The 27,275-nt window shown below is 45.3% G+C and overlaps 1 protein-coding gene across 2 annotated transcripts in view; it reads right to left on the bottom strand.

Annotated features, from left to right (window-relative positions):
- The window catches only part of LOC115203143 (furin-1), a 95,144-nt gene that overhangs the window by 32,931 nt on the left and 34,938 nt on the right, over positions 1-27,275 (bottom strand). For both annotated transcript variants that reach the window (XM_029767551.1, XM_029767550.1), the window contains exons 3-6: positions 13,773-13,871; positions 7,564-7,659; positions 4,626-4,754; positions 4,357-4,433 (exon numbers count right to left, since the gene is read on the bottom strand). In XM_029767551.1, coding sequence (XP_029623411.1) covers positions 4,357-4,433; positions 4,626-4,754; positions 7,564-7,659; positions 13,773-13,871 — 401 coding nt within the window. The remainder of the gene's footprint in view (positions 1-4,356; positions 4,434-4,625; positions 4,755-7,563; positions 7,660-13,772; positions 13,872-27,275) is intronic.

Raw genomic sequence — 27,275 nt, 5'->3', positions numbered from 1 at the left:
ACAACATCATTGTGCTGTGAGAATGCTGATTTGTCTTTCTCCTTAGCTGGAACTCATATTTCATAGTTATCAGTTTCGATAGAACATGGCTCCCATACTGTTGTGGAACTGTTGTGCTGAAACCATAAGGCTACAGTTTGATGAACTTTCGGGATGATGCAGCCAATTTGGTGCTCACATCCCCATGGCAACCAGCTGCCTCCTGAAAGGTCTTAACATTAGCATAATAAATGTTTATACGAGGGGAAACCACAGGTGGAACTTCCATAAAGACACAATATTTCAAACAGAACCATAAGAAAAGAGATTAGCGAGACAAATGTTTTTTAGTGGGAAAAACTACAGGTGGAACTTAAAGTTTCCTACAGAGCAGAAGCACAGTGCTAACAGCCATTACGTCCTTTCAGGTCATACATAAAGTTACACCTATTATCGTTGCGTAACATGATGAAACTTCCTAAGGCAGGTCCAATTGGAAGCTGTAAAATACCGTCCAGTCCACAGAAGTCCTGGTTCAAAATCCAAAATGACACCCTATTACCCATAGTGCACTACTATTTAATGGTTTCAAAAGCAGTGCACTACATAGAGAATAGGGTTCCATTTGAGCCTGGGCCGTAGACTGTCTTTGTGTGAGAGCTCTTCTCTCTCAGATGCCATATTGGGCTATTGATAGCTTGACAAGGTGCTCCTTCCACTCTCTGTTTTTCCTAACCTGAATTAATTACTGAGAAGAAAATAATTTGTGCTCTCTGAGGCTGGGCCAGTGGCCCCAGCTGATCATTAGCCTGCCTGCCTGCCCCGAGGTAAATCTGGACAACTGCTCTGGCCCCGCTCCTACTTAATCAGCTGACTAATGAGTTGACCTACAGGACAAAAGGTCTCTCAGTGTTTATGGAACAGAGGCAGAGGGGGAATACAAAGCAAACATCTTGTGTAACTAATCTGAGACGCTGTAAAATGAATCAACCTGGGTTGTTCTGTGGAGGGCTCCTGATAAAGAGCCTTCCTCCCAACACTGACGACCGGTCACATTAGGAAGAGGGATTTAACGTTCCAAAGGAAGGATGGGCTGTAATGAAGAACAAGCATTCTCCTCCTCTAACTGAAAGCAATATTTGATAAGTCAGAATGCAACCTTATATAACATCAATTGAACTATTTTCCTTGGCCCCTGCAGCCTTGGCACAGACACAAACATGTGTGTGTACTAGACAGTTCAAGCCGTGTGCACACAACCTGACATGTGACAGTGATACAGCGGAAACTGAAAGCAAAGGCTACACACAAACACACATGCCTCCTGTTACAAAGCAAGAGGTCTTTCAGTCTTGCACTAACAGACAGAGCGCTGGCACCCTGGAGGCCTGAGAAAAGGTGGCCAGATGATGATCACCTGCACTTACTGCTACCAGCAATATCCCCTCAATGTTCACCCAATATACAGCTACATTACTATGTGTGTACAACTACAGTACAGTTAATCTAAGTTTCTTGTCCTTGATGGTATCTTGCAGCAAGCCAATTTAATGTGATGCACGAGTCAAACTCCCTGGCTCTTTTTAATTAAAATATGAATAACATGATATCAGCCATAGTACAGCAGTTACAGCACCGCGTGATAAAATCAACTTCCTCCAGGATGTAAAAAAAATTCTCAAGTCTACTTCCCACTGCTTTACCAAAACACCTCAAATAACAGAAAAGCCTCCATTGGCAAAATCAATAACAAGAGAACCTCAGTTCAAATCTTATAGAGATTACCCTGCGCTAGACCTAGCTTTAAAGCCTGCCACTCCCAGCTGAGGATGGGCATTTTGGGAAACATTCAATACATAAAAAGAAAACCCCCTCAATTCCAATTTTAGCTCGCAGCAGAGGCCCCTAGAGAGACTGAGCATCCTGGTCTAAGACAGTATGGCTGCAGAGCCACAGGGCCAGATCACATGTTGACTTGGACAAACACGGGACTGAATGGCCACATTGCTGCAGAGGAGTGTTCCTCACGCAGGGGAAGAAAGGGAGCTTTATGGAGGTGAACAGAGCTGGGCTTTCTGCAGGGAACAGACCCTTACACAGCCTTACAGAGCTCCAGCCTGCCCACAGGGTGTTTACACACGCCTACACCAACCCCACGCAGTTACACACACCTCAGTCCTGCCACGGGGAAGCGAGGCAGAGCTGGGCGGCTGGAGATAAGGGATGGGGTGAGCTAGGCAGGGAGGAGAGTACAAGCCAGGAGGATTCTCAGTCCAAAGGCATTTACTGCACTGTGTGTGGGGGACAGGGGAATCAACTGTCTGTTGGCTGTGTCTATGCTGGGGGAATCATAATGTATGGCTCTGTGTGTATGCTGGGGGAATCATAACGGATGGCTCTGTGTGTATGCTGGGGGAATCATAATGTATGGCTCTGTGTGTATGCTGGGGGAATCATAATGGATGGCTCTGTGTGTATGCTGGGGGAATCATAACGGATGGCTCTGTGTGTATGCTGGGGGAATCATAACGGATGGCTCTGTGTGTATGCTGGGGGAATCATAATGGATGGCTCTGTGTGTATGCTGGGGGAATCATAATGGATGGCTCTGTGTGTATGCTGGGGGAATCATAATGGATGGCTCTGTGTGTATGCTGGGGGAATCATAATGGATGGCTCTGTGTGTATGCTGGGGGAATCATAATGGATGGCTCTGTGTGTATGCTGGGGGAATCATAACGGATGGCTCTGTGTGTATGCTGGGGGAATCATAATGGATGGCTCTGTGTGTATGCTGGGGGAATCATAACGGATGGCTCTGTGTGTATGCTGGGGGAATCATAACGGATGGCTGTGTGTGTATGCTGGGGGAATCATAATGGATGGCTCTGTGTGTATGCTGGGGGAATCATAACGGATGGCTCTGTGTGTATGCTGGGGGAATCATAATGGATGGCTCTGTGTGTATGCTGGGGGAATCATAACGGATGGCTCTGTGTGTATGCTGGGGGAATCATAATGGATGGCTCTGTGTGTGTGTGTACGTGTGTGTGGTAAGTGGCAGAGCTCCATTGGCGTTAGCTCTTACTCCACCGTTTCACTTTCTCGCCTTGACAGCAGGAGGCTCAAGACCTATGGCTATACACACTAGTGTAGGAAGTAATATATGCACTGTCATTTTACTTGAGGCCATCTCCATCTCTCCTTACACCAGTCTGGCCTCCATGTGGACAGTGCCTGCTCCAGACTCATGCAGTCTCAGTTGGAGACCTTTGATTTCCACCAGCGTCTAACTATAACCCTCTTTGCCTGTCATCACCAAGCATGGTTAGCTTCAAGATAAAAAAAAAAAGGGTATTTGGCTAGCAGCCCGAAAACAGCAGATTACGGAAAATCACAAATTTAAGTCAGAAAGGGGAAGCATGCAGGGGAGCAGAATGAGAGGAGGAGGCCTTTCCAGAGCCAGGAGATTTGATGTGTTCGTTAACACTGATGAAATTAATTCGATCAATTCAGGGCAGCAGAGAAGACATCGGGGGCAGCAGAGATCGGGGGCAGCAGAGAAGACATCGGGGGCAGCAGAGAAGACATCGGGGGCAGCAGAGAAGACATCGGGGGCAGCAGAGAAGACATCGGGGGCAGTAGTAAACAAGTCTTAATGCCATCTGCTCAGGCCACTGCAGTAAAGCTGCTTTCTTCAAATTCACTTAATCCCAGGAGATTTACTCCACTTAACTAGGCCACAGAAATGCCCTGGTAGCAGCTGGGTGATTTAAGACTCTAAAGCACATGCGTCTGCTCTCAATTGGGGGGAAGACCCAAAACCCATTGAGATGTTCTCCGGCCCTCTAAGAGTCTACTACTTCAATCTGTCTCCCGGCTTATTAAAATATCTCAACTGTCACATTCAACACATTCATTAAGTGCATTTCCCTTTCTCTTTTCACTCAGAGAAGCTCTGCTCTAACAGCTGACAGACCTGGACCCAAGCCAGAGTGACGGTGCCCATAACTCACTCCATTACCCCCCAGCTATTCCAGCTCCCTTCCTCTCTCCAATAGAACCACACACCCAGCTGACTGCATGAGAAATGACAGTATTTTTATGGAGGACACCACAATGAAACAACCTATTCATGTCGAGGCATGACGTTTCCCGTGTGTTGCGTTACGTATTGCCTAATATAAGAACCATCCTACACATCTCTTCTCTCAGAACTGAATCATAATGTGGCATGGGCACACGACGTGACTCGTATTTCCATGTTAAATCATGCATTGACGTCAATGGTAGATCTGTATAAAGAATCAAGTTAGGCACGGGGAGATCAAATTCTGCTGTCACTGAAACAGTGTCTTTTTTAAATCAGGGTCTTACCGGTTGTCGTTGAGTTGTGTGTATCGTGGCTGAGGGTCTGGATCTCCGTCGTTCACATCATAGCTGGCGTCTGGGTCCTACAGGCAGACAGAGACAATCAGAATCACTCATCTATGATAAGAGGAGTAAAAGTCTAGGGGTGAATACCAATAGTCCAAAATGGCCTCCTCTCCTCATCAACATGGATCATGGAAAGGAAGCCACCTTAAACTATTGAGATGCAGCAGCCCCAGCCTTGAAGCCAGGAGTAATATGACGGTGATACTCACATAGTTTGATATAAGGTCTGGGTGGTTCTTCTCTATACCATCGTCCAGGATGGACACCACCACTCCCTTCCCAGTGTAGCCCAGCTCCCATGCACCTTTAGCATTCAGGTCACGATGATTAGCATTGTACTGTGGAGTAGAAAACACCAAGAACAGTCAATGGAGTCTAAAGATCCATTACAAGACACACATGTTAGATGACAAAAATGATCAAACATATCTTTGCATCATCAAATTAAGCAATATATCACAAATCTCTGAGGTAGCTTATTGCTATTATAAACTTGTTACCAACGTAATTACAGCAGTAAAAATACATGTTTTGATACCACGGCTGTTAGCCAATCATTCAGGGCTCGAACCACCCAGTTTATAATTGTTTATATGAAATGAAAAAAATATACCGCGATCGTCTCCAAACAGAAATATATAGATGAGTGTTTGGGTGGTGTGTCCCATGAGAAATGTGTCAGACTGCATTAGACATCAATCATAACAGAATATGACTAAATCCCCACGGGAGGCAGACGGCATCCTGTGGCACTAGACAGGCTTACAACATCCTGTGGTGCTAGGCAGACAAAGACAGACAGACAGACAGACAGGCAGACAGACTCGTCACTCAGCATGTAGCATCAGTCCCAGACCAGACCCAGCATACATCTCTCATCAGAGCCACCCCGAGGGTCTCTGTTAGTGGACAACCAGCTAGCAGGGTAATGGTACAGAGACTTCTACACAAGCCTTTTGGTATTCTCTCCACATCATACTTGACCTTTGGTCAAATACCATGTTTGATGCCTTGCAGTTCACAGCCATTTCTCTAGAATGCTGCCGCAATTTAATGTAATTTGTCTGAAAACTGTCCTACTATTTTCCTCTCATCCAAGGCCTTCAGTGTCAGATACCAAACCCCCTCAGTGTCAGATACCAAACCCCCTCAGTGTCAGATACCAAACCCCCTCAGTGTCAGATACCAAACCCCCTCAGTGTCAGATACCAAACCCCCTCAGTGTCAGATACCAAACCCCCTCAGTGTCAGATACCAAACCCCCTCAGTGTCAGATACCAAACCCCCAGTGTCAGATACCAAACCCCCTCAGTGTCATCTCACTCAGAAAATCCTGCTCAAATCCTGCTCTGGAAATTACCCTGAAAATTCTCCAGGTTCTTGTAATGGTCTTGGACATTGGTATTTCTGTATTTTTCCTATACCTAAATTGACCATTCTTACTGCATTAAATATTGGCACATGAACAAACTTTCCTGCCTTCGAAATCTCACACTGTGCCTTGAGCATTTTTTTATCCATGAGGGACAGACCAGTGATATGAGCTGAGGTCATACATAACAGTAAGCAGAGGAAGTAGCAGCAGAGTCTATCCATGTCTTTATCATAGAGACACAGTGTAAACTGACTACATAGATACTATCTGCCACCGAGAACCACCTGGGCCCAGACTCGGCTCCCAGACTCGGCTCCCAGACTCGGCTCCCAGACTCGGCTCCCAGACGCTCATACAGCAGCACCCCATCTAGAACACTGCTTTGCCTGACTGCACCCTTGTTACATGCACACTACACCTACACCCTTATAAACACCACAACAGTATACCTTTGCTACAGCTACATGCTCCCACTAAAACTAAATAAGCTTTTTACACTCCTTACACCCTCACATCTCATTGCATACTCTCTACTCCTCATACCTCACTCCACAGTAGCCTTACTAAACCCACTAACCACAAGCAGCACCAGCTGTACCTCTCCATACTTCTCCATCGCAGGGCCCCGGGTTCCCTGCCTCCCTCTGTAGCGTGATAGTAAACTGCTTAAGTCAAATCAGTGTGCCTGGAGAGTTCGCTAGCGAGCTGTGTGCGACAGAGCTGTGTGCGACAGAGCTGTGAACTCCGAAGGGGAATTAAATGTAGCTAGTCACACTGGTGAAGTCAGCCCCCCCCCAACAACAGCTCGGGGACATGGGGCGAAATTGGATTTGCTTCCGCTCCAGCGTGAGCGTGTTGTAGAATAAGCGAGGAATGTTTGTTTGTTGAGAATTACAATCAACTCTTTTATATTGCCTTGAACCTTCTTCGAGACTAATTAAAGGTGGAGCAAAGTGAAGAGAAATCACAACTTGTTTATCTCACCGTTTCGTTCACGGACCACTGGATCAGACTGTGTAACCTTCTCTAAGTCAAAGTGCGTCACTTTGCATTTAAGATGATGCATACAGTCAATAACTGAGACTGGTTTAATTTCAGTCCTTTATTTGTATTCACTGCCTCGTTCGGGGACTGTGCCATTGTCTGAGGAATAAAATAAATAGATGAATTCAATTTAAGACTGGAAACTCAAATGTGTATGTCGTTCTGATAATGGACTCTAAAAGACCATGGTCATTAAGCAGTCCATTCTGCATCAACCAAGACGCTTAATCGCATCCACTCCTTCAGACAAAGGGCCGCCATGTATTAATACAGTCTACTGAATAGAGTAAAGTTTATTTTTTTACTCAGCCAACAGGGAACTATCCACTGAGTTATTGAGAACGGGCAGACCGATCAAACAGAGCGCTGGGCCCTGCTGTGCCACTGTATGGGCTCTTGTGTCATTTCCCTTTTAATAAAGAGACTGGCTCTATACAGCAGGAGGAATTACTGATCAACTGAGAAGAGGTTTGAACTGTGTCTCCTGACAACACCGTGTCTTCAGTGATGGGCAGTAGTCTGAAGTTGTCCGAGAGGTTGTTTCTGAAATTTCAGTCCATACACTGAGGAAGCCATTGTGCCTTATTTATGACAGCAATGAAGCGCTGAGAGTGGGTATTGATTTCTCTCCCTACGCATTTGAGACACATTCTTCCTCATATTTTTCCTATTGAGAGATAATAAAGCGTTAAAGACTGTTAAACGTCAGCCAGACTTGGTCTACTCACCAGGTACCACTGCTGGGTAAACTTGGGGTCTGAGGGCTCTGTGTAGATGTCCCTCTTCTTCCTACTCTTCACCACCTGCTGTTCTGCCCATGTCACCTGAGGAACACACACACACACACACACACACACACACACAGAGACAGAGAGGCATCAGTCATGGCATCAAACAGAGAGACGTGATTACATTCAGCTTGGGTACTCCATTAAAGCCGGAATCCTTAATGGTGAAACGACCACATTCGTTCGCAAAACTACAACAAGTTATTGCAAACTGTTATTTTTTTCTTCATTAGACATTGTACTAGTGAGAAGCAGCAATGTGTACTGCAATTTTTTGACCACATTGGGCGACACTCCTCACATCCACTTCGTCATCAAAACAAAAACAATAACAAAAGCCGTGGGGCAGACAGAGACGCCGTTTCCCCTACTGCGGATTCCATCTTTAAGTAGACTCGCTCACCATGCTAATATGCGGATGGGAATGCCACTACTCCACTAGTAACAGGGATTTCAACCAGAGGAGGGCCATTACTGAAGAAACCGTGCTAATACGGCACTCAATATACCAGAGGAAGACCATTAGTACAGGGTATAAGGAATAACGATGAGCAGGAGGGAACATGAGGGTCACCGTTTCCCCCGAATGAAAGAGAAATCTAGTTTCAGCAAGCAGAGCAGGATGACAGCAGAGAGCGATAAAGGCAACAGCAGTTCTAACATGCGTTTCAGGAGCCCCTCATTAGAGACCGAGCCTAACGACGGCCTAGGCTGAGACTAATTACAACTGCTAGATGAGGTCAGATAGGGGGCCACACACACACACACACACACAAAATCACATTAACGCAGACAGACACACAAACCAAAAAAACACAACATAGAAAGGCGGATATACACACACACACTACGACACCCAGTCTTTGTCCTCAGTCTCCCTCCTCGCTGTGCTCTGCCTCCCCACACAAAGCCCTGGTAATAACAGTAAGCAGGGAGGGATTTTTCTGGATTATGTGTTCATTGTGTTTTATTTATTATTTTTTCCAGGTATTACTGTGCTGTTGGAGCTAGAAACTGTAAACGACCAATAAAATGTGATTTGATTTGAGCTATTCTTCTCTGGGAGTTTCATCCGGCGAGCGGCAGAAAGTGTGGACAGAGGCAGATTGCACACAACGACAACCCTGCGTCACCCCCCCTCTACGGGCTGCTGTCTCCCCGTACAGTGGAGCGGCTGAAAGGGACGCAGGCAGAGGGGGAAGTGGAGAGAAGGGTGTGGAAGAGAAGCTGCAGCAGGGAGACGAGACTGCTGCAAGGACAGAGAGGCAGGCATGAAGGTCAACCAGGAACCACAGTAGCCCCCTCTCTGCCAACAACTCAAACCACAAGAGTGTCAATAACACCAAGGTTACTACCGACACAACACGCACCTTTATGCGCTGCCCTCCAACCAATAATTGGTGTACAGAAGTAAAAAAAAAAAATTGGGGGGAGAAATCAGATGTGTTTACATGAATCAGTGTTGAAAGGCCCTTGCTGGTTGGCAGTTGTACAGAATCACACTGGAGCAGATGCTTCCACAGTGGGTGGCCCCTTCACAAGGTCAACACATTAAGAAGAATGGGGGACTGGGGGTGGGGCGCTACTGTACTGACAGCAGCAATATGAAAACAGAGATAACATGGGGGATTTGTCTGTGTCCTACAGCAGAGGATATCAGATGAAATAGTGGGGCATGGATAGGAGAAGAGGTTTAGGGAGGCTGAACCACTCTCCCAGGTCAGTCTATGGGGGCATCACAATACAAGAGGCTTCTCCTCCATGTCTCTGCACTGACACTAAAGTAGGTGAAAGCCAAATGACAGGATGCCTACCAGGAATTTGCTGTCCGAGTTTAATGTCAGTGCAGGTAATGGAAAGGAGATGAGGAAGCTACGTTAGACTACTGAGATGTTCCATCCGACTTCACTCCATTACCCATGAGTCCATGTGGCTTCCTGTCAGGAAGCAACAGTTTCCATTGGTCTCTAATCCAGGCTGCAGTCATGGAACAGAGTAGATAGTGTTGCTTTCCACTCACCAGCTCCCCACAGACCAGTCATCAGCTTTCCACTCACCAGCTCCCCACAGACCAGTCATCAGCTTTCCACTCACCAGCCTCCACAGACCAGTCATCAGCTTTCCACTCACCAGCTCCCCACAGACCAGTCATCAGCTTTCCACTCACCAGCTCCCCACAGACCAGTCATCAGCTTTCCACTCACCAGCCTCCACAGACCAGTCATCAGCTTTCCACTCACCAGCCTCCACAGACCAGTCATCAGCTTTCCACTCACCAGCTCCCCACAGACCAGTCATCAGCTTTCCACTCACCAGCCTCCACAGACCAGTCATCAGCTTTCCACTCACCAGCTCCCCACAGACCAGTCATCAGCTTTCCACTCACCAGCTCCCCACAGACCAGTCATCAGCTTTCCACTCACCAACTCCCCACAGAATAATGACGACTGAGGCGACATCAAAAATAACGTTCAAAAAGGAAACAGTGATATTGCATGGCCAGAAGCAACATGGTTTTCCCCTGACTGTTAAGTCTCTTACTCCGCGATTTACTGGCGGCCACAGAATGAGGCTAGGTCAGCCATGCGGAGAGTGAGAGGGCCAAAAGAGGGAGGGAGAGGACCCCTGTAATTGTGCCATGCCACAGTCTGGGCTCGTTCTCCTGCAAACAAGGCATTAACAAGGCCTGCTACAAGACCTCTTAATCACAACTCTAGCACACTCAGTCAGGCAGGCAGATTAGCTGCTGGTACTGGGCTCACCATGTGGTGTGTGTACTGAGAACACACAAAGCACATTAGAGAGAAACTTACTTTCCATGAAATCAACAGTCTAAATGTTAACTCAGGACAACACTGTTTACAGTCTGCATTTGACCAATGGAGCCTGTCACTGCTTTCATGAACTCTGCCAACCACAGTACCACCAGAAATAACTGTTGATAGTTTGTTACCTTGATGCTCCAGATGGAAAACCTCCATCCAGTTCAACCAGGGGAGATGAGATTAGAAATGGAGGTTCTAGACTGTTAATGAACCGTCTGCTAAACTCAGACAGCGGCAGCGGGGGGGGGGGGGGGGGTCAGTATCTCTGAGGTTATTGATTAAAACAGGTCAGTCATGAAAGAGAGCATCCCAGAGTAGCTAAATCCCCTCTCTTAAGATGCACAGGGTTATCAGTAGCGCCTGACTGCATAGAGAATGCACAAGCATTTCGCTACACTCGCATTAACATCTGCTAACTATGTCTATGTGACCAATAACATTTGATTTGAGGATGGGAAGGCTAAAACTCACATGGCGCAACCAATCCTTTCCATAGCACTGCTCTTTTCAAATTAGCCTAACGGATCACCCTCAGAAGACAGCATTAATGAGGCTTGTGTTTTTCATATGAGACAGGGAGTGAATAAACATTTTGAATGGATGGATTTAAAATCAACACAATAAGACAAGAGAAGTTAACTTTGTCTCTTAGTTTTTAGTTTACCACAGATTACCATCCGATCCTCAGTCAAGACAGACAGACGTTTCCAATGTTCATTACGCTTAAAGGCCTTTGCCAAAGTTTCCCTATCGCAAACAGAGATAATTAAGCAAATGTTTGAAAAGGGAAAAATCGGAGCAAGCCAGAGAGGGAGTCTCCGGGAATTGTTAAACAGACCGAGTGAGGTGGAACAGAACAGAGGGAACCAGCTAGCAGTTAACAGATAAGATCTCCATTATAAATGGGTCCGGATGCCAGCTATCTGAGACGGCTTTTCTCCTCGCTCCAGACCATTCACATACAGGACCCCGGCTGCTTGGTTAAACGCTGCTGTCCAGCAGATACTGAGCACACAGGTCTCTGTGCCTTCCTTCCTGCTCTCTTCCCCTCCATATACAAACATGAACACAACCAAACAAAATACAACCTTTGGCCCACACCAAAGCAACAACCACAGCTAGAGTACTATTACCATGGCAGAGCATGGCTGTAGTGTTACATTGCTGTAGTAAAGGTAGCTGTATGGATTGTAAAATGATTAGGTCCAGGGGTTTTCCCTGACCAGGAATAACTTGTAATACTGATGGTTGGATTGATGGCATTTCTATGGGTATATCATTTAGGCTTAACTAACACAATTTCACTACAGCAATAGTCTTACAACAGCAGCACAATATTAGAGCAATGCATCACCATTAGATGTGAATGAGCAGCCGGGCCAAGCCCAGGCATTAGCTCCCCGATCAGTGGGGTCTGTCAGCCAGACTGAGTTTTGGCAGAGTCCCTGGCCGTTTAGTCCACAGTAATGTGAGGGTCTTTGAGCAGGGTTTATTGCTGCTTTTGTTTGGGATCCATCTCCCCAGTGTGACTGCTGTGGGCCACAGGGGTGACCTGAGCAGAGGAGGCTCCCCTTTCTCTGGAGGTGCTCTGGGAGAAAAGGAATTCAACAACAGGAAATGGAGCGGCGGCGAGAGAGGAAATCCCGTCAGTTGAGTGGTGAGGGGAGGAGTGGGGTTGGGGCGGGAGCAGTGTTGTTTTGGTGCTGTGCTGCTAAGGGTAAGAGGAGATAGTGGGAAAAGCGTTGTGTAGCCTGTACGCCTGCTCAAGACAAAACAGCAGCGAGACTTGGCCACACAGTTCGCTGGCTGAATGACCTCCCATAACGCTGGAAAACCAAAACATGGGTTCTCTGCAGTCGGCAGGAACAGGGCTGGGTAGGGGAGGTGTCCACTGGCAGACTGCAGTAGCACTTAGTCCTTCCCTTAAAACACAATGGACTTCCCATGACACTCCATAGTTACAGGGGATTTTCAATTGTGGGTTCCCAGGGGATGTCAGTCCCACCGGTCTTGTTCATTCACACCAAGTCACCCCCATAAGAACGCATACTCAATCACACACACATCTCTGTTCTTTGTACATGGGAGAGGAAGGGTACCTCTGAATCAGCAGGTCCTGCATACCTTTAAAGCTGTGTTTTGTACAGCATGTGAACTGCCAGCCGCCCCCATTAGCAGAACAAGCCCACAGCAGCACCAACATTAGTTAGTCAGGGGAGGAACTAGCGGTGAGTGTGACTGTGTGCATATCTGCACGTGCATGTTAGCTTTTCCTGGACATGAGTCTGAGTTTGCATTACAAGCCCTCTCTCTCTGATCTTCCCATCTGGACCTGAGCTGCGCTGAGTGACAAACAGCGGAGCGGTTCTGAGCGGCTGCTGCAGATGGCAGGACATTCATTGTGCCGCAGTTCAAACGCTCGCCTTTCACAGCCATGGAAACACAGCCAGAGCACAAAGAGCTACAGAGGGAAACACGAGACCAGGAGACCACAGAGGAGTGAACTACACACAGCCCCAGCGACACTTAAATCCCAGACCTTTTAAACAGGGCCCCATCACTCAAACAGCCACAGTACACAATACATACACACAATAGGAGTGGAAGAGAAATCAGACATGACAGGCATTAGAAATGTAATCTAAACCTAATCTATTCAGAGGTGGTTTGAGAATGAGCTCATTAGACACCACAGTATAGCCAAGCACTGTATACGTGTGTGTATGTGAGTAACATGTTTAGCATGTTCTCATCTCCCAGCCCTAACGTAAAGCAGGGAAAGGAAACAGACCAGGCAGATGTAGGGTGTCAGAGACATCCATTAAAAGCGGGTGATAAATGAGAGCTCAGGTCTCTGGCACTCTGCCCTGCGGTTGTTAGCTCACCGCGGTCCCCTCTGCGTCGACCCTCACCCCCGCTGCCTTCCTAATGACCGCTCCACAGGTGGTGATGTAGTACCAACGGCTCCTCCAGTCATGTTATGGAATGTAAGTTAACAAATCCAACCTAGCTACAGTACAGTGACTCTCAACCTCTTTCACATACTGCCCTCCATCACCTCTCACCTCTCTCACACTGCCTGTGTTGTTAATGGGAGGTGCATTACAGTATGACTAGATTAATGAATCCTCTTTCAACAAGCCCAATCCAACCCCCACCCTCTGTTGCAGGCTGGTGAAGTCATGTTATTGATATAACCCATCCTCCCCTACACTCACATCCCTCCACCCTCTCTTGCTGCAGACTCACAACCTCCTCATCCGCTTTGATACACTCACCCAACATCATCTACACACACTCACACCTCCTCCCAAGGTGTCTTACCTGAGGCTCTTTTTGTAGACGGACGTGTCCCCCTCGGTGATCCGACAGAGACCTCTTCTCCACAGAACGGTGCCGGAAGTGATAGATGTCACCAAATACCTGCAGACAGAGACATACACATAGGATTATTAATCCTATCACCCAATACTTGCAGACACACACAAACACAGTCATTAATCCCAGCATCACTTAGGGAGATGTTAGGGAGATAAGGTATTCCATTTGCAAGAGGCCTCTTTACACTACTTCTATGACACAAACTAGGTCCAGGAGAGCTACTTGTGTAGTTAAAAATTGTCAAGACAATCTCTTTAAGGGATGTCTCTCACACTACCTCCGGGACAAGTTTTTCATTACCCTGTAATAGCTGGCTTTCGCCCTATCAAAAAATAGAAACGCCAATAAATAAAATTGCCGCAGGTAGGAGAAAAAAATCCATGTAAAATAATGCTTTTCAGCCTATTCATTGATGGAAATACCAGTTCATGTAAATACATTAGACTGGTCATGCTTAAAAATTGGTCTATAGGTTACTTTGCATAATTGAGTGGAATTAAATTGCTGCTGAGGTCTTGTGCTTTCAAGACAACTGAGAAGGAGGTCAAATCATGATTTCAGGGATCTTCGAATTCCGAGTTGGATGACCGTTAGAATAAAAAAAAAAAATTCCCCAGTCGGAGCTTGTTTTTTTTTCAAGTTGTCTTGAACGTGGCTTCAAACTGCAACGGAAGGCAGGCTTCATCGACGTGCCACACACCACTTTGCAATAGGCTGGAGGCAGTATGCATTTAGAAAACATATACTTAATCGTTTGAAACCTGAAATGTTTTAATACACGAGGCATGTCTTACCTTGCTTCAAAGTGGCCCCTATTAGGTCACCTCACTGTACATTTCTAATGGATATTTTCACATGAAACTGCTTGCTTGTTCAGTGCCCTTTTGACAATGGTGTTTTCCCACTAATTGCATTATGGAACAAACATTATTGCGCAGCCTACTGCCTTGTGCGCATTGCTGTGCTTATAATAGGTTATTAACATTAAGCTAAACATTTTGATCTGATCTGATAGTAAATCTGAGTTTGGTGAGTACCAAACTTGGTGGGTGTCAAAATAGCTAGCCTGTGATGGCCGGGCTATCTACTCAGAATATTGCAAAATGTGCTTTCACCAAAAAGCTATTTAAAAAAAAAGTAAAAATAAAAAAAAATAAAAATAAAAAAATCGGACACCGCGATTGCATAAAGGAGTTCTGTATTCATAATTTTTAAAATAATTATGTTTTTTGTGAACGTTTATCGTGAGTAATTTAGTAAATTCACCGGAAGTGTTCGGTGGGAATGCTAGTCACATGCTAGTCATATGCTAATGTAAAAAGCTGGTTTTTGATATAAATATGAACTTGATTGAACAAAACATGCATGTATTGTATAACATAATGTCCTAGGGGTGTCATCTGATGAAGATCATCAAAGGTTAGTGCTGCATTTAGCTGTGGTTTGTTTTTTGTGACATTATATGCTAGCTTGAAAAATGGGTGTCAGATTATGTCAGCAGAGTACCCAGCCAGAAATAATCTAATGTTTTGCTTTCGTTGTAAAGCCTTTTTGAAATCGGACAGTGTGGTTAGATTAACGAGAGTCTTGTCTTTAAAATGGTGTAAAATAGTCATATGTTTGAAAAATTGAAGTAATAGCATTTCTAAGGTATTTGAATATCGCGCCACGGGATTCCACTGGCTGTTGAGTAGGTAAGCGTCCCACCTAGCCCATAGAGGTTAAAGTATGGCAACTTGGTATGAACTTTGAACTCATATTCACTAAAGAAGTGATACCTACTAGCCGTTGCGTTAGTAACAGCAGCTGTAAACGTGGGCTAGGAGAGGACGGACAGAGTATCCATTCTACCACGCTCCAGTTCACTACTAGACATTCTTCAGAGGACAACAGATCCATGCTGGACAATCCAGCCTTCTATCTATGACCAATCTACCGAAGCGTAGCTCAGAGTAAATATTTATTGCATTTTCCTTTTTCAAATGGGCGGTTATTTAGAATGCTTAAGATACTGTATTTACGATAGCATAGCTGCCTACGGCCCGATAGAGACAAAATCTTTTTGTTCCTCAGTCTTCCCGCTCTTTCATTCAAAACCCAACCCCCTTTCTTTGTGTAACCAGCTGTCATATCGGTTCCGTCCGCTAGGGACGTTTTCCTTTATGACATAATTTGTAATCAATGTATGATCCATTCTGTGTAGAAGTAATTCTGTGTGATTATTTAGGTATTTAGTAAATAAATAATTAAACCAAATGTTGTATTGCTGATTCAACTTGTTAGCCAGGGTTCGTGAAGATAACCAAGAAATTACAACTTTCAGATGAGACTGAATAAGGCGACGATTAAATATTGACTGCTATTGAGGTAAAAGATTAACCAGGTCTTTAAGAGTTTATTCGGAAGATAACAGCTCTATAAAACATTATTCTAGTTAATTACATCTACATGATTAGCTTAATCAGTTAATATTAATTACAGAGAAATAATTTTATAGAATAGCATGTCATATCACTTAATCCGGTATAGCCAAAGACACGACAGTAGGAAACATCTCCACCTGATCCTCAACACTGGGGCCCCACAAAGGTGCGTTCTCAGCCCTCTCCTGCACTCCCTGTTCACCCACAACTGCGTGGCCATGCACGCCTCCAAGTCAATCATCAAGTTTGCAGACGACACCACAGTGGTAGGCTTGATTACCAACAACGACGAGACAGCCTACGGAGAGGTGGTGAGGGCCCTCGGAATGTGGTGTCCGGAAAATAACCTCACTCAATGTCAACAAAACAAAAGAGATGATCGTGGACTTCAGGAAATAGCAAAGGGAGCACCCCCGATCCACATCGACGGGACAGCAGTGGAGAAGGTGGAAAGTTAAGTTCCTCGGTGTACATGAATACTGTCGGTGTACATTTCAAAAGTGCTGAACAAAGTTATATTGACTAAGTCCATCTGCTGTTGGGACAGTTATGTAGGCCCTAACAGTTTGTGGGCACTGTTTGTCACCGTTATAGTGCAATGAATGTATTGTTTAGTGTTGTGTAGTGGCTTTGCTGGCATGGATCCAACATGTTTTTATTTTTGTCCCCACCAAGATCTACATTCTAAAATCGCCACTGAGCCTAGGCTTACTGGTTGTATGAATTTGGGATCTATCGTCCCACAACTGTCCCACAACTGTCCCAGAGTCCGTTTGAAATAGGTTATTTCTTTCTCGACAAGCTGACCAATTGAATATGTAGCCTAAACTTATTTACTATAGTATGACATATGCCAGTGATTTGGCTGTTTGTTACTCGTCTTGTTGGCTGAGGAAAAGTAAACGTGGACAGTTATTCTAACATGTTCAAAGTGAACATCAGAATTCGGTAAGGACAGCACATCGTTGAATCCTCAACTTACATGTTCCGTTAATATCAATTACCATATTCTAAATGTGATTTCTGTCATTCTGCGCACTGTGGGTGGACGCCTTAATCAGGTTACATATGGGTCCAGAGAATTTCTCAAATGTCCGGTATATTCAAATGTTTCCGGTCAAATGTTCGGCACCACATTTTCCTAAAGGGGAGCCCTGAGGGGAATCCTGCTCCGGGGGTAGTGTTGGAGACTTAGCCCCCTCTGAGTGGTACAGTGCAAAGAGAACGGCTCTCCCACACCACATGAACCTGCAAGAATTACCTTTATACCAGTAGGCAGCATTTTTGCTTTTAAAAGTATCCACACATTTGTGAATCATTGCATTAAAACTAGTGTGCAACACAGTTTAGTTGAGAAGCACCTGTATAGTTTGAATTGCAATTTTTGTTTTGTTTGTTTATATACTATGATATTTACGGTATGCTAATAGCTGCACTCACAAGATGCAGGAATGTGGTGTGGCTAGTGTAAACAGAAAAATTGCAAATCTGATGTTGAAGAGAGATAGATCACTAGATACTTTACAAATGTAAATCCACCCGTATTATACATGAGGGGGTGTGAAGCCAGACAATATGTCCTGTTAAAGTAGATTCATTCCATGGAGGTCCTAGTGTCTTCAGGTTTTTCCTTTCAATTAAGACCTAGACAACCAGGTGAGTTCTTTACTAATTAGTGACCTTAATTCATCAATCAATTACAAGGGAGGAGCGAAAACCCACAGACACACGGCACTGCGTGGAATAAGTTTGACACGTGTGTTAAAGTTTGGAGGATGAAACATCCAATTCATTCATGAAAATATACATAGGAATCCATTCATCTCATTGTGATTCCATTAAGTCAAGGAATTTGATCACCAGTATTCATCAAACAGTATATATAATCCCTCTAGCACGGTTTATACAGCCATTTGCATGAGTTACAGCTGAGTTCCTGGAGAGTCTGAGGGGGTGACAGCGCTGCAGTAAACATACCCTGTCTGAGTTACTCTACCACAAAACACCCACACACTTCAGCTGCTCTCAGAGCTCAGTAGGAAACTACATGCCCCACATTGACACCTTCTCTAGAAAGCTCAAACAAAAGTTGAAAAAAGGAAGTGCCGCAATGTAGAGAAGTTTCTTGCCGCAAGTGCATGGACTGGTTCAGAACAGAAGTCATGGACTGGTTCAGAACAGAAGTCATGGACTGGTTCAGAACAGAAGTCATGGACTGGTTCAGAACAGAAGTCATGGACTGGTTCAGAACAGAAGTCATGGACTGGTTCAGAACAGAAGTCATGGACTGGTTCAGAACAGAAGTCATGGACTGGTTCAGAACAGAAGTCATGGACTGGTTCAGAACAGAAGTCAAGGAAAGCACACAGTTGGAAAATAGCATAGAGAAATGATATCAGGCTGATCCTGTACAGTACAGTACCCAGTGAGGGAGGGAGGCAGATGTGGAACAGTCTCTAACCTGGTGTACTCCAGCAGGGCCTAACAATGCTGCATTACAGCTCAGCATTACAGCTCAGCATTACAACAACACTAATTGAGAAAGAGCTGCACTAACGACCAGACGCAGGGTAGTGGAGCGCTACGGGCCCTGGTTAAAACAAGGTCAACGGCAGGATCACAGCTGCTGCCCTGGCCGTGACCTCACTGAGTACGATGGTTTGGTACACAGTGTGTGTACAGTGCATGTATGTTTAATAGAACTTGTCTGACACACAGAGACCTGGTTAAACAGGGCACAGGCCATGTCTGTCCCATAATCCTCTGCTCTAAGTCCAGTCATTGTGGGCACAGATATTATTATAACCACACAGTAACACCTCCAGTCCTGCGCTAAATATGTGAAAACACAGTGTTGATGAGTCAACCTTCCGTATGCTCTCTGCACCTTTCCTAATGACAGAGCAGCATGTGATGGTAGACGGTAGGTTGGTGGTGTGGATGGGCATCAATCCCTCCCCCGCTAAGAATGACAGAGCCAGGAAGTGTGAAGTTGGAGCACTGAAAGACCAAACGAGGCCCTCAGCAATCAAAAATGAAAAAAGGCTTGTGTGAGTGAGTGAGTGAGTGAGTGAGTGAGTGAGTGAGTGAGTGTGAGAGAGAGAAACCGCCCACCCAGACCTTGTGAAGGAGCAGAGCTCAACCTAATGGCAGCCTGATGGGTTCTGAATGGCCAATTAATGATTTAATTAGAAAGAATGGAAGTGTATAAATCACTGTAGCTAACTAAAGCCTGCCAGTTAGACGTGTCATGTCTACAGCATTAACACATTACTGTAGGTGGATCATAACATGTCTACAGCATTAACACATTACTGTAGGTGGATCATAATATGTCTACAGCATTAACACACTACTGTAGGTGGATCATAACAGGTCTACAGCATTAACACATTACTGTAGGTGGATCATAAAATGTCTACAGCATTAACAGTACTGTAGGTGGATCATAAAATGTCTACAGCATTAACAGTACTGTAGGTGGATCATAACATGTCTACAGCATTAACACTACTGTAGGTGGATCATAACAGGTCTACAGCATTAACACACTACTGTAGGTGGATCATAACATGTCTACAGCATTAACACACTACTGTAGGTGGATCATAACATGTCTACAGCATTAACACAGTACTGTAGGTGGATCATAACAGGTCTACACCAAATGAGGGCACTGCTTTAGAAAACCAGAGAATGACTTCAGACTGAATCTTGGCAGACTATGTAATAATAAATAGTACAATATGTCCATCCTGGCTGTGACAAAGCCTAGGGCTGGGACATGGCTAGGAAGGACTATTCTGAATAAATAGGCCAAGCATGACCCAGCTACAGTATGGCCCTTATATAACCAAGTTAACCATTTAGGCTGGGGTATTTCAGGCCAAATAGTGACTTTGCCGTTTTGTCTTGGCTGGCAGTGTCAGTACAGTACCGTTTAGACGCTGCAGTGGAGGGGAAATAGAACACCATTCCTCCACTCCGGGGGGGGGGTTTCAGCCTCTCTTGCTCCCATTTAAATCCCAGAAAACAGGCCGGCTCCAAGCAGGTCAACACAAATATCCCCCCTCTCAGAACACAGCCAGCGGAAAATAGAGGCAATAACCCAGAAAGAGCATATGACATGATTCACAATGAGATGCCTCCCAGAGCCCGACCCACCACCACAAACACCAACAAAGAGATGGGAAGTGTGTGTGTGTGTGTGTGTGTGTGAATAAGAACAGAATGTAGACCCATGAGAGAGCGGGTTGAAAATGGAATAAAATGCTGACATCACAAAAGCATGAGCGGCTCCACAGAGCCCATTGTCCCGTCCAGAGATGGAGAGGGAAGAGAGAGGGAAGAGAGAGGGAAGAGAGAGGGAAGAGAGAGGGAAGAGAGAGGGAAGAGAGAGGGAAGAGATAGGGAAGAGATAGGGAAGAGATAGGGAGAGAGAGGGAAGAGATAGGGGAGAGAGAGGGAAGAGAGAGGGAAGAGAGAGGGAAGAGAGAGGGGAGAGAGAGGGGAGAGAGAGGGGAGAGAGAGGGGAGAGAGAGGGGAGAGAGAGGGAGAGAGAGGGGAGAGAGAGGGAGAGAGAGGGAAGAGATAGGGAAGAGATAGGAAGAGAGAGGGAAGAGATAGGGAGAGAGAGGGAAGAGATAGGGAGAGAGAGGGAAGAGATAGGGAGAGAGAGGGAAGAGATAGGGAGAGAGAGGGAAGAGAGAGGGAAGAGATAGGGAAGAGATAGGGAAGAGATAGGGAAGAGAGAGGGAAGAGAGAGGGAAGAGAGAGGGAAGAGAGAGGGAAGAGAGAGGGAAGAGAGAGGGAAGAGAGAGGGAAGAGAGAGGGAAGAGAGAGGGAAGAGAGAGGGAAGAGAGAGGGAAGAGAGAGGGAAGAGAGAGGGAGAGAGAGGGAAGAGAGAGGGAAGAGAGAGGGAAGAGAGAGGGAAGAGATAGGGAGAGAGAGGGAAGAGATAGGGAAGAGATAGGGAAGAGATAGGGAAGAGATAGGGAGAGAGAGAGGGAAGAGATAGGGAGAGAGAGGGAAGAGATAGGGAGAGAGAGAGGGAAGAGATAGGGAAGAAAGGAAGTTAAATAAAGAAGGGAAGAAGACCTGGAGCGCTGAGGGCCCCATTGTGTGTGAGCCTAGATAACAGCCTGAGAGGGTGGGCTTCGATCAAAGACTTGAGGGAGGTGGAGGGAGATATGTAGATATGGCTTCAACAGAGAGCCGCAGGGTCCATTAAGGCAGCTCTTAAATCACATCAACGCCAAGTAAAAGGGACGTGTGAAACAAAGCAGCTAGGATTGATTCAGCTAAAGTGATTGCCCATCCGCTTTACCGTGCTTCATTAGCCTGGAAATTACGGTTAAGAATTATCCAACGCTGCGGCCTTATAATTCAATAGGTCTGAGAAATGGTTTAAGCCTGAGAGTTTGACACTGATAAAATTAGATAATGGGTAGTGGTTGAAGTCTTGACGGTTCGTGCCAAACCTCACTGCTGCTAGGCGACAGGTGAAAGAGTGTGGAATGTTTCGGAAGACAAGCGCACAGCAGCACGCCATAAAGTAAACGTCAACTCAAAAACATGACCATGGAATCAATTAGGGGTTTTAGGTTTCTGCCAGGTGTAGTCTCTGACTAACTGCTGCCGTACACTATGGCCGGTCTGTGATTACCTTCAAAACACCCTTTATCACGCCACTGTCCTACATCACAGAGCTACTGACGCAGCGGAATGTTACAGCCCTTTCCAGATCATCCACCATTCAGAAAGACCCCAGCTATCTCCTCCGCTACATCAGAAGTGAGTTCACTGAAGGGCCTTTACAATACAACTTCTTAACTACAGAGCTTAAAAACTGAAATAACAATGTCCTAACTCTAACACTCACCGCTGACTTTAGTTGGGATGTGAGAAATGTACGGTCATTGTATACAAAAGGTGAATTCATGAATGGTTCTCAAAAGATGTGTGGGTGGACGGTCCTTGGCAAGGTTTACGGCAGAGACGGTTGAAAGGGTAGAGAGGCTGTGGCATTGATGCTCTGTTGCTCTCAGGACTGGCTGGCATGGAACACGGCTGGAGGCTGGCATGGAACACGGCTGGAGGCTGGCATGGAACACGGCTGGAGGCTGGCATGGAACACGGCTGGAGGCTGGCATGGAACACGGCTGGAGGCTGGCATGGAACACGGCTGGAGGCTGGCATGGAACACGGCTGGAGGCTGGCATGGAACACGGCTGGAGGCTGACATTTGAAAGCAGTGTGACCCCAGAATGTCATGACCAGAGCGAGGCGAACCCAATTAGTTCAAAGACGACCCCTGACCCTTCAGTAGAAGTCAGAGGACTCCACTCTTGGAGAGGGAGCACACACACATACATCAAGAATACACCACACTCTTGGAAAGACGCGTAAACTTACGAACGGATGGACTCACAAACCCATTCCACCACAACTAAAAGCCCCCTGGGTTATTTTAGCTCTGTGTAAGCATGTGAACCAAACATAAGATCCTTATTGTCATCCATCTAATCTGGCATCCACGTTCGGGCAGTAAACTTTAACTAGTCGGTTGTGGGGGAAACAGGCCATTTACTGCAATTACACACCAAAGAAGTTTAGATAAGGAAGGAAAATGTGGAAAACAGCCGGCTCAGACACCATTACAAATGTGAGAAGCAGCGAGCCACTGATGAAAGCAGAATGGGACTTCTGGCACTCCTCCTCTCAGCCCATTACTGAAGCGGAGCGCTAATCCATCAGCCTCATTGGGATGCAGAGCAACAGGCTCCGAAATAACTGCATGTTCGTTGGGTTGTTTGTTTGTTCTACTCGAGCCCTGCCAAGTTTACCTTGTGGGAATGCACTTATCATTAGGTGTGGCGTCTTCAGACTGTAGACACAATTAGGCGTTACAAAAAGCCCAATGTCTGGAGACAAATTGGAGGGGCAGGCATAATGGGAACAAAGTGAAGTAAAAGTTTCTCTATTCCAGGAGGAGTTATGAGCTCAGGAAGGGAATACCTCTGGTGATTAGAGTGGCTCCAATGGCTATAGAGCTGCGCATGTGGAAAGAGTAAAGACAGGTATGGATCTGGAACAATGTGTTTGACTCAACACATCTAAAATGATTCACAGCCTCCATTTTCTACATTCATTTCCCAAGTGAAGCGCAATAGAATCACTTGATTAGTCCAGAGGTCAGCCAACGGCCAATATTTCTAGAAACAACCTCTTAAGATTAAGTTTATTATAAAATCAACAAACTTTGAAATACATACTTGCCAGTAGAGGAACAAGTTAAAAACACATCTCCCAGAAATGATTTCCCACCTTATTTACATTCTGCGCTGGAACATTAACACCTCCTCCAGGTTTAGAGAATGTCTTGGGAGCCACACCCTGTCTCAGCTGCTGCTCTGAAAGCAGGGGCTAAGGGAGGTGGCGGAGGGGGCAGAGAGAGAGAGCCAGGCCACGCTGCAGTTGGTGCTAACAGTCAGTTTCCCTTAATAATGGGCCGGCGAGCTGGGCCAAGCCGGGCCCATATGCCCACACACGGCAGATGGGTCTGTTCTGTCATTCAGTCTGCCAGAATAATACGCCTTCTCCTCCTCCTTGTTGATTCCTCTTTTCAATCATCTCTTCCGGAGTCATTTCTCTCTCATCCACCATCCTCTGGTCTTTCCTTCATACGCTCTCCTTCCAGTCTGCTCAAGTGGGTTGTTAATGTGGGTCTGTCTTTGGTTCCAGATTAGAGCACCCCAAACTTCAGATTATACGCCTCTCAGATTAGCACAAACAACCAAATCTAACCAGATTATACAAATAAATACCTACCTTCCTCCCTCCATTCACCATGGCCCAGACAGGCAAACTTCCATTTAGATGAGCATGCCAGTCAAAACATGAATGTATTACCTGAGATAAATGGTTTGGGAGCCATACACAGTGAGGGGACATGCATTCTGTTCTTCTTACAGCTAATCAAAGGGCTCCCCAGACCCCTCTGCTGCTACTCTCAGTTTATAATCTATGCATAGTCACTTTAACTCTACCTACATGTACATATTACCTCGACTAACCGGTGCTCCCACACATTGACTCTGTACCGGTACCCCCTGTATATAGCCTCGCTTGTTATTTTACTGCTGCTGTTTAATTATTTGTTACTTTTATTTTCTACTTAACTTGTTTTTTTCCTTCACTTCTTAAAGCATTGTTGGTTAAGGGCTTGTAAGTAAGCGTTTCACTGTAAGGTCTACACCTGTTGTATTCGGCGCATGTGACAAATAAAACTTTATTTGATTTTCTTACAACTTTGACAGAACTTCTCCTTCACTCCAGCAGCACCTGGAGATGCCAGGCAGTACCATACTACTGCATCCGTCCGCCTGCCAGATAAACTGTGTGTTTATGAAACCATATATGGCCCTCTACCGCACACTCATTTATCCACATACCAGCCCATTCCGGACAAGATACCAAATTCCTATCTGCACTGTCTGACAGGGCGTATCCCTCTCAGAACAGTAAACTGCCTGCCTGTGTTGTTCTGAAAACAGCTTACAGTAATGGATTTAATAGCGCTGACAAGAACAACTGGTTTAGATATGACTTGGGTGATAAAATGTTGCCATTTTAATGACAATAACCGCAGCAACCAAATAATAACTCAACTCTGGCCAAAGTATTTAGTAACTGTTGTGTGTATAGTTGCGGGTAAAAGATAAGTGTTCCGATTCGTGGTGGTCAATGGTTTGGGGGTGAGGGTGAGGGTGGGAGCCCACTGTCAGCTACACCACACACACAATCTGTTAGCATGTCGTGTGGCCAAACCCACTGGGTTTATTTAAGTTCATGCGGAGGACAGCAGGAGCACCAGTGTACTTTATGGAGTGGATCGGTGTGTAAAACGTTCACAGTGTTGTAGCACAACTGCTGCAGGGGCTGTCGGTCTCTGGTGTTGATGAGGAGTGTCCTTGGAGGTATAACTCGCCGTGTTGCCGAGGTCTTTAAGCTGACCGAGCTGTATGGTGCTGGGAGAAAGCAGGGAGATAAGCACAGGGACAGCGTGCATATGCAATTACGGGGCCCTGCAAAAGCCCAGCCACGGTTTAACAGAAGCCTTTATCTTCAGACTCTATCATAATCAATTACAGCCAGATCAATATGGCTGAGCACCTGACAACTCAGCAGATGGGACACTTCTACATCACCAGTGTTGTGCTTTGGAACACTGTGGCCAGTCAAGTGATAAGGGAAAACGATACATAAAGGCAACTTGACTCAACACACGTTTTAAATAACTGACACTGACCCAATACATCGTCCTCCAATGTTGAAGTGCATCGTGTTTTCAGGAGCATTACAGTTAGGGGGTGAGTAAAGGGCAAAGGTTAAAGTTGACTGGTCCTTTGAGGGCTCAAACAGCTGGCCTCGCACAAACACTGAACAAACAGTCCAAGACCATTAACAACTGTGGGAGATTACACTAAATTGTACAGAGGTGACAGCTGTAATCTAAGGGAAATTCACAAAAGGCCCAGAGTGTTAAATACTTCTTTAATGAGCATACTGACTTTGTGACAACTCAAACGTTATTTACCCATTTTGGATTGTAAATTAAAAGTTTATACAAGACCGTGTTTAGAATATTCCATGACCAAGAAACGTATCACAGACTAATGTGACCATCTGTACTCCCACAAAGGTTATATCATCTCGAGCAGATTTGACCAGTTGACTGCTGTATCGAGCGTTAACATCCCATACAAGTCTGAAATTGAACAGTATTGAGAATAATAGCTGGTCTATTGAGATGTTTGGCCAATTCCTCCTTTGGCCGCCTCTCCTTCCAGTTCTCTGCTGCCAATGACTGGAACGAACTACAAACATCTCTGAAACTGGAAACACTTATCTCCCTCACTAGCTTTAAGCACCAGCTGTCAGAGCAGCTCACAGATTACTGCACCTGTACATAGCCCATCTATAATTTAGCCCAAACAACTACCCCTTCCCCTACTGTATTTATTTATTTATTTTGCTCCTTTGCACCCCATTATTTCTACTTTGCACTTTCTTCCACTACAAATCTACCATTCCAGTGTTTTACTTGCTATATTGTATTTACTTTGCCACCATGGACTTTTTTTGCCTTTACCTCCCTTATCTCACCTCATTTGCTCACATTGTATATAGACTTATTTTTCTACTGTATGTTTGTTTTACTCCATGTGTAACTGTGTTGTTGTATGTGTCAAACTGCTTTGCTTTATCTTGGCCAGGTCGGAATTGTAAATGAGAACTTGTTCTCATCTTGCCTATCTGGTTAAATAAAGGTGAAAAAAATTAAATATATATATATTCTTTTTTTTTAAATACAAATGAAGAACTGTCCTTGGAGGTTCAGGCTACATTCACTGGATAAATATCTAGATGAGTGAAAGTTTGATTTTAAAGATGAATCAGAGAAAATGTAAGACAGTTTTATAAAGCCACACATCAATGGACTCAATCAAAAACGTAATTAAATCTAAAAAGCCTTTTAAAAAGGAGCACGTCCTCTTTCTGTCTTTTTGACAGTTGAAATGGTTAGACGGAGGTCACAATTCAATGGAGCTCGCACAAAATGTGCTGAAGTCTCTGTTGAACACTTCAAATCACCAAGGAGAAAACAGACTTTCTATGAACAGAGGAGAGCTGGTGGAGTGTAGCTCAGTAGCCACAGGAAAAACTAATCCTAGTGCTCACTAGGAGGGAATATCATTTAAGCTTTTAATTAAGTCACACTCCCCAGGACCCATTTAAGCAAGACAAACGTTCTAGAAATGCTGGACCGTCGTTCGCCTTGGGAACAGAGGCAGCGTGCAGCACAGATATGAGATTGGAAAGTTATTGCTGTTCAAAATTAACATGCAATTTCAGCCATTGAGTCCTGAGGTGTTTAAATAATAGACTGCAAATGCACGTATGTGTGTGCATGTGTGAAGGGGTTGAGAGCGGAAATAATTAAATAAATAAAAATGAAATG

The sequence above is a fragment of the Salmo trutta genome, chromosome 12 (genome assembly GCF_901001165.1).
Source record: "Salmo trutta chromosome 12, fSalTru1.1, whole genome shotgun sequence".
Classification (NCBI taxonomy): Eukaryota; Metazoa; Chordata; class Actinopteri; order Salmoniformes; family Salmonidae; genus Salmo; species Salmo trutta.
The sequence above is the reverse complement of the archived record's forward strand: the minus strand, read 5'-3'. Positions and strand labels throughout refer to the sequence as shown.